At 64.0% G+C, this 7,261-nt stretch overlaps 1 protein-coding gene across 3 annotated transcripts; it reads left to right on the top strand.

Annotated features, from left to right (window-relative positions):
- The first annotated feature begins 3,465 nt into the window (after positions 1-3,465).
- LENG9 (leukocyte receptor cluster member 9) lies at positions 3,466-7,076 on the top strand. Of its 3 annotated transcripts, none has more exons than XM_030544867.1 (2): positions 3,466-3,798; positions 5,761-7,076. In XM_030544867.1, the coding sequence occupies exon 2, from the start codon at positions 5,780-5,782 to the stop codon at positions 7,043-7,045; it is 1,266 nt and encodes a 421-aa protein (XP_030400727.1). In that variant the 5' UTR covers positions 3,466-3,798; positions 5,761-5,779; the 3' UTR covers positions 7,046-7,076. The 3 variants fall into 3 exon arrangements, with proteins under 3 accessions (XP_030400727.1, XP_030400729.1, XP_030400728.1); XM_030544869.1 differs by lacking the exon at positions 3,466-3,798 and adding an exon at positions 4,486-4,524; XM_030544868.1 differs by lacking the exon at positions 3,466-3,798 and adding an exon at positions 4,489-4,576.
- The last annotated feature ends 185 nt before the right edge of the window (positions 7,077-7,261 follow it).

Genomic DNA, 7,261 nt, shown 5'->3' with positions numbered 1-7,261 from the left:
CCTAGCTCTGGGACGAAGTGGGGTCTAATGGCTTAGAGCAGGGGGGCTGGGAGCCAGGACTCCTGGGTTCTCTCCCTGGCCCTGGGAGGGGAGTGGGGGCTGGTGGCTTAGAGCAGGGGGGCTGGGAGCCAGGACCCCTGGGTTCTATCCCTGGCTCTGGGACGGAAGTGGGGTCTGGTGGCTTAGAGCAGGGGGGCTGGGAGCCAGGACTCCTGGGTTCTCTCCCTGGCCCTGGGGGGAGAGTGGGGGCTGGTGGCTTAGAGCAGGGGGGCTGGGAGCCAGGACTCCTGGGTTCTACCCCTGGCTCTGGGACGGAAGTGGGGTCTGGTGGATTAGAACAAGGTTGGGGGGGCTGGGAGCCAGGAGCAGTTTATCCCAGCCCAGAAAAGGGTGGGGCGCAGAGGGGAACATTTCACTTTGAGGGCAGGGGTGTTAAGATTATTTTCCCTGCTCCAGATTTGATGAGGGAGGGAAGAGGGGGAGGAATGTTATTAAGTGGGGCAGCAGCTGGGATCCTAGTGGTGAGTGTCGTGGATTGATAAGGGGTCCCCTAATCTGGGCCTATGAACAACAGGGTCAAATGGAGCCAACACAGTGTGGTTTTGTCGCCCTCTAGTGGACTGATTGGGTAGAAAGGCTACTGATGCTGTAGCACGGGGCCTGCTCTTACGGTTGTGGGTTCGAGTCCCCACAGGGAGGGGGACCGGGCTTGGGATTGGCCCACACCCCCTGAGGGAGAGGGAAAGATGGCTCAATGGGACCTGTATTGGCTGGAATAAGGATGGGACGCAGGAGACAGCTGAGGGAGGTGAGAGGAAAGAAAGAAAGATGTGGGTGAAGAAATGGAGGTGGAAAAAATAGAGTGTGTGTGAATGTGAAAGGATGGGAAGGGAAGCTGGGAGTAATGTTAAATAGGACTCCTGGGTGCTCCCCCTGGCTCTGGGACAGGAGCGGAGTCTAGTGGTTAAAGCAGGGGGAGGGGGGACTGGGAGCCAGGACTCTTGGGTGTTCACCCTGGCTCTGGGAGGGGAGCAGGGTCTAGTGGTTAAAGCGGGGGGGGGGAACTGGGAGCCAGGACTCCCGGGTTCTCTCCTTGGCTCTGGAGGAGGTGCGTGGGGTCTAGAGGTGAGGGCGTTGAGGGCTGGGAGCCTGGACTCCTGGGTTCTTTCCCTGGTTCTGTCATTGGTCCCCTGTGTAGCCCCAGGAAAATCCATATGTCAGTCTGTGCCTCAGTTTCCCCTTCTAAAGTGGAGCTTATGATAGTGCCCCAAGGAGGAGGTGGGGGGGAGGCTCTGAGTTTCTCTGATGAAAGCTGCTCTGTGGGTGCTAAGAATGAGCCCACCTCCCAGCCACTGAGTGCAAGGGAGGGGCTGGAGGCTGACCTGAGCTCAATCCGGAGCCACCCCCAGGCTGCCACGGGGCCAGGGCCAGGTTCTGATCTCCCTTATGCTCTGTCTGACCTCATGCTAATCGCTGGGTCTCCTCACCCCAGTCCTTTGGTATCTCCCCATACCTGGGATGCTGACCTTAACGTCTGCCCCCAGCCCTCCGGGTTCCCCCACTCCATGTTAAACAGCGGGATGGATCTCTGCCTATATTTTTTTATATGTCTCTATATTGGCCCCCCCCCCGTGTATAAATGTCCATTCCCCTCCCCCAGCCCTGCGTCGAGGTCACTCCAAAGCAAATCTTTCTAGGGAGAGAAAAATGTTTGTATTTCTTACCATTAAAGTGCGACCTTCGGTCTGGAGCTGGGCCAGTTCTTTGAGCCTCTTTACCCCCGGAATCCATTTCACAGCACCCCTGAGAAGTCCCCCCCTGCCCCCCCCAAGCTGGGTAACCTGCTGCTTAGAGCCCGGAGGGGACAGTGGGGTCAGTCCTGGACATGCAGAGGTGGGGAAACACAATGGGAAAATGGGGAGCGGGAAGGAAATAGTCTCAGAGCTGTGAGCTTTATGTGTGGGTGCCAAGACTCCTGGGTTCTGTTCCTGGCTCTGAGAGGGGAGTGGGGGGCTGGTGGGTTAGAGCAGGAGAGCTGGTTGCCAGGACTCCTGGGTTCTCTCCCTGGCTCTGAGAGGGGAGTGGGGGCTGGTGGGTTAGAGCAGGAGAGCTGGTTGCCAGGACTCCTGGGTTCTCTCCCTGGCTCTGAGAGGGGAGTGGGAGCTAGATGCCAGGACTCCTGGGTTCTCCTCAGCTCCGTGGGAGCTGGTGAGTGAGAGTGGGGGGCTGGGAGTAGGGTGATCAGATGTCCTGATTTTATAGGGACAGTCCTGAATTTTGGGTCTTTTTCTTATATAAGCTATTATCCCCCACCCCCGTCCCGATTTTTCACACTTGCAGTCTGGTCACCCTAGCTGGGAGCCAGGACTCTTGGGTTCTATGCCCTGCTGTGGGGGGCTGGTGGGTTAGACCTGGGGGACCTGGCAACGAGATCTCCTGGGTTCTATCCCCAGCCGGGGGGGGGGCTGGTGGGTTAGAGCAGGGGGACCTGGGTGCCAGGACTCCTGGGTTCTCTCCCCAGCTCTTTCACTGGCTCACCCCGTGCCTGTAGACTATTGGCTCCCCTGCCTTTCTAGATCGAAGGGATCCCCTGTGCTCCACCCTCACCAGAGCCAGGAGGCATCTGTCCAGCTTGCTCGGCTTGGATCTGTCTTTTTCTCCTGAGACATCCTGCCTAGCCCCACAACCTTGTCCAGCCCCCCACGTCCTCCCCAGCTGGCTGGCTTAGCATCCCTCAATGGGGCCTCGGGCTCCCAGTCGCGCTCCGTGAATTTCCTGGCTCTGGGCGATTTCCACTGTAAACAGATCGGGGGGCCGGGGCCGGGGTGACATTGTCCAGGAGGCCTGGCCGGCCCTGCCAGGAACATGGAGCAGCTGGGAAACTGATGCAACATCAGCATGGCTGGCTGGGGGGGCGCTTTCCCCAGGTAGGGGGAGGGGGCCTCCCATCCGGCCCCAGGGAGGGGACTGGCAGGTTTGGAGGTGGGAATGAGGCACGGAGCATTTTCTCTGGGGAAGGGGGGAACCAGGACTCCTGGGTTCTCTCCCTGGCTGGTGGTTAGAGCAGGGAAAGGCTGAGCACCAGGACTCCTGGGTTCTCTCCCTAGCTTGGGGAAGGGAGTGTAGTCTGGTGGTTAGAGCAGGGAGAGGCTGAGAGCCAGGACTCCTGGGTTCTCTCCCTGACTCAGGGAGGGGAGTGGGATCTGGTGGTTAGAGCAGGGAGAGGATGGGAGGCAGGACTCCTGGGTTCTCTCCCTGACTCAGGGAGGGGAGTGGGGTCTGGTGGTTAGAGCAGGGAGAGGCTGGGAGCCAGGACTCCTGGGTTCTCTCCCTGACTCAGGGAGGGGAGTGGGGTCTGGTGGTTAGAGCAGGGAGAGGCTGGGAGCCAGGACTCCTGGGTTCTCTCCCTGACTCAGGGAGGGGAGTGGGGTCTGGTGGTTAGAGCAGGGAGAGGCTGAGAGCCAGGACTCCTGGTTTCTCTCCTCAGCTCTGGGAGGGGAGTGGGGTCTGTTGGTTGGAGCAGCGGGGAGTTGGGCACCCGGACTGCTGGGTTCTCTCCTGCCTGCTGAGTGGGGGTTACAGTTCAGACACTAGGACAGTTCCACCTTATCTCAGTATCTTTCCTGCCTTCCACTGACGCTGCGTCCAGTAGACAGTCGCTAGGCAGGGGAATGTTAGTGTAGTCAAGGAAGTTGGCATAGGTGGGGCTGGTAATGGGGCCTGGCCTGTGTCACGCATGGCGCTCGGCGCTGGCCCTGGGAGCCAGGACAGGCTAGGGGAGGGGAGCAGGGTCTAGTGGTAAGTGCAGGGGCAAGGGCTGGGAGCTAGGACTCCTGGGTTCTGTCCCTGGCTCTTGGAAGGGAGCGGGGTCTAGTGGTAAGCGCGGGGGCAGGGGCTGGGAGCCAGGACTCCTGGGTTCTGTCCCTGGCTCTTGGAAGGGAGCGGGGTCTAGTGGTAAGCGCGGGGGCAGGGGCTGGGAGCCAGGACTCCTGGGTTCTGTCCCTGGCTCTTGGAAGGGAGTGGGGTCTAGTGGTAAGCGCGGGGGCAGGGGCTGGGAGCCAGGACTCCTGGGTTCTGTCCCTGGCTCTTGGAAGGGAGCGGGGTCTAGTGGTAAGCAGCGGGGGCAGGGGCTGGGAGCCAGGACTCCTGGGTTCTGTCCCTGGCTCTTGGAAGGGAGTGGGGTCTAGTGGTAAGCACGGGGGCAGGGGCTGGGAGCCAGGACTCCTGGGTTCTGTCCCTGGCTCTTGGAAGGGAGTGGGGTCTAGTGGTAAGCACGGGGGCAGGGGCTGGGAGCCAGGACTCCTGGGTTCTTTCCCTGGCTCTGGGCAAGGCCAATCAGCAAATTGCTCATTCACCATGAACACCCTTTGCCCCCTGCTGGAGGCCTGGGGTTTAGAGCCATAAAAAGCCACCGCCTTTCCCATCAGCCCTTGCAGCTCCCTTTACAGTCCCGGGCAAGTGGCCAGGTTGGGAGGGGCTGGAGCCCAGAGCAGAAAAGCCTCCTTGCGGGCCGGCTCAGGGCAGGTAATCCCTGATCAGTGCAGCAGGATCGGCCCCGGCAGCCTGCTCCCAGCAGGTCAGGCCCCATCCCCTGCCCCCTGAGCCAGCCAGTCCCTGCCCTGGGGCCGGGTGGGAGCCAGCGCCCCCTAGAGGAGACAGGCCCCTGCCCCATTCCCTGCCCCCCTGAGCCAGCCAGTCCCTGCCCTGGGGCCAGGTGGGAGCCGGCGCCCCCTAGAGGGGACAGGCCCCTGCCCCATTCCCTGCCCCCCTGAGCCAGCCAGTCCCTGCCCTGGGGCCGGGTGGGAGCCGGCGCCCCCTAGAGGAGACAGGCCCCTGCCCCATTCCCTGCCCCCCTGAGCCAGCCAGTCCCTGCCCTGGGGCCAGGTGGGAGCCGGCGCCCTCTAGAGGGGACAGGCCCCTGCCCCATTCCCTGCCCCCCTGAGCCAGCCAGTCCCTGCCCTGGGGCCAGGTGGGAGCCGGCGCCCCCTAGAGGGGACAGGCCCCTGCCCCATTCCCTGCCCCCCTGAGCCAGCCAGTCCCTGCCCTGGGGCCGGGTGGGAGCCAGCGCCCCCTAGAGGAGACAGGCCCCTGCCCCATTCCCTGCCCCCCTGAGCCAGCCAGTCCCTGCCCTGGGGCCAGGTGGGAGCCGGCGCCCTCTAGAGGAGACAGGCTCCTGCCCCATTCCCTGCCCCCCTGAGCCAGCCAGTCCCTGCCCTGGGGCCGGGTGGGAGCCAGCGCCCCCTAGAGGAGACAGGCTCCTGCCCCATTCCCTGCCCCCCTGAGCCAGCCAGTCCCTGCCCTGGGGCCAGGTGGGAGCTGGCGCCCCCTAGAGGAGACAGGCCCCTGCCCCATTCCCTGCCCCCCTGAGCCAGCCAGTCCCTGCCCTGGGGCCAGATGGGAGCCAGTGCCCCCTAGAGGGGAAAGGCGCCTGCCCCATCCCCTGCCCCCCCGAGCCAGCCAGTCCCTGCCCTGGGGCTGGGTGGGAGCCGGCGCCCCCTAGAGGGGACAGGCCCCTGCCCCATTCCCTGCCCCCCTAAACCAGCCAGTCACTGCCCTGGGGCCGGATGGGAGCTGGCACCCCCTAGAGGGGAAAGGCGCCGGGCCCCATTCTCTGCCCCCTGAGCCAGCCAGTCCCTGCCCTGGGGCTGGGTGGGAGCCGGCGCCCCCTAGAGGGGAAGGTCCTGTGCCCCATTCCGGATTCCCCCCCTCCAGAAGGGGAAAGGCCCCACCCCCTGTGCTAACTCTCTCTCTGCCTTGCAGACCAGACTCTGGTGACGCAATGGAGGGACGGGGCCCATCCACTGGGAAAGCTTTTGCTGCCCCCCAAGCTGACCATGCAGGGGGAGCCCCGCACACGGGAACCGATGGGCCGGGGGCGACAGAGCCAGCCCTCACGCTCAGCTCCCCCTGCCGCTTCTTCTTGGAGGGCGGTTGCCGCTTTGGTGCCCGTTGCTGGAACCTCCACCCCGGCGCCCCACCCGGCACCCCCCAGCCGTCCCCTGAGCCCGGCAGCAAGAAACCCTCCAGCAAGAAGCCCCCCATGAAGACAGCAGGGGACGTCATCTCCCGCATCCTCTGGGACCGCCAGCTGCTGCCCAGCGAGTTCACCGTGGGCCATCTAGACCGCTTCTCCGGCGTGCGGGAAGACGCCTTCACGGCCTTCTGCTGGGAGGACCTGGCCTCGGTCGGGCCAGAGGTACTGGCCATACCTCAGCACAGGATCCAGTACTTCAAATATCGCGACCGCGTGGTGTGGGACAAAGCCAGCCGGCTGGACGACGTCTTCGGCTCCACCGGCGGTGGCCGGACCATCCTGGAGGTGATGGAGGAAGAGGCCAGGCACCAGCAGGCCGTGGGAATGGGGGACGGCAGAGCCGGGGTGCTGGAGGAGGTTGTAGCTCTAGAGAATGAAGAGGAGGAGGAAGATGATGAAGCTGAGCCTGGAGATCAGAGCCACCCCCCAGCAGCCTCCCGCCCCACCCATTTCGTGGCCGTGCGCATCACCAGCCCGGAGCTGCGGGATTCGGTGGCCCGGCTCCAGGCGGCCCTAAGCCAGGCCGACCCTACCTTGGCCGAGTTCTGCGCCCCACTGGCTACCCTCCACCTCACCCTCTGCCTCCTCCGGCTGGACGGCGCTGGTGAGATGCAGGCGGCCGTCACTGCCCTGCGGGAGCTGCAGGCCGAGCACCGGCGCCTCCTGCCACCCGCCCCGCTCCTGCACTTCTGGGGCCTGGACACTTTCCAGCGCCGGGTGCTGTATGCTGCTCCTGCGCCCAGCCCGGAGCTGGCGGGGCTCGCCCATGCCCTGGAGCGGGGATTTGCCTGCAAGGGTCTGACCGTCGTCCCGCTCCTGGCCGATGATTGTTTCCATCTCACCGTGGCCAAAATCCCGGTGGGTGAGGAGCCGAAGCTGAGCCTGCCCCCGGAGGCCCCCGGGGAGGAGCTGGGGACCCAGGCCGTGGAATCGCTGTGTCTGTGCCAGGTGGGTGGGGGCAGACGAACCGACGGGTTTTACAGCACCCTTGTGGAGCTGGATCTGTACTGAGGGGGTGCCCCACGCCAGTCCCCAAATCCCAGCTCAGATCCTCTCAGCTGGTTGGGGGGGGGGGGAAGGCTGGGAGCTAGGACACCTGGGTTCTTTCCTCACTGCTGGGAGCGGAACGGGGCTTAGTAATTATGGGGCAGGCAGGGCTGGGAGTCAGGACTTCTGGGTTCTAGCCACAGCTCTGACAAGGGACAGGAGTTGAGTGGTTAGAGCAGG

The sequence above is a fragment of the Gopherus evgoodei genome, unplaced genomic scaffold (genome assembly GCF_007399415.2).
Source record: "Gopherus evgoodei ecotype Sinaloan lineage unplaced genomic scaffold, rGopEvg1_v1.p scaffold_35_arrow_ctg1, whole genome shotgun sequence".
NCBI lineage: Eukaryota > Metazoa > Chordata > Testudines > Testudinidae > Gopherus > Gopherus evgoodei.
The sequence above is the reverse complement of the archived record's forward strand: the minus strand, read 5'-3'. Positions and strand labels throughout refer to the sequence as shown.

Bases quoted from the DNA above. Each gene is read 5' to 3' on its own strand.
- LENG9 (XM_030544867.1), top strand. From the start codon at position 5,780: ATGGAGGGACGGGGCCCATCCACTGGGAAAGCTTTTGCTGCCCCCCAA.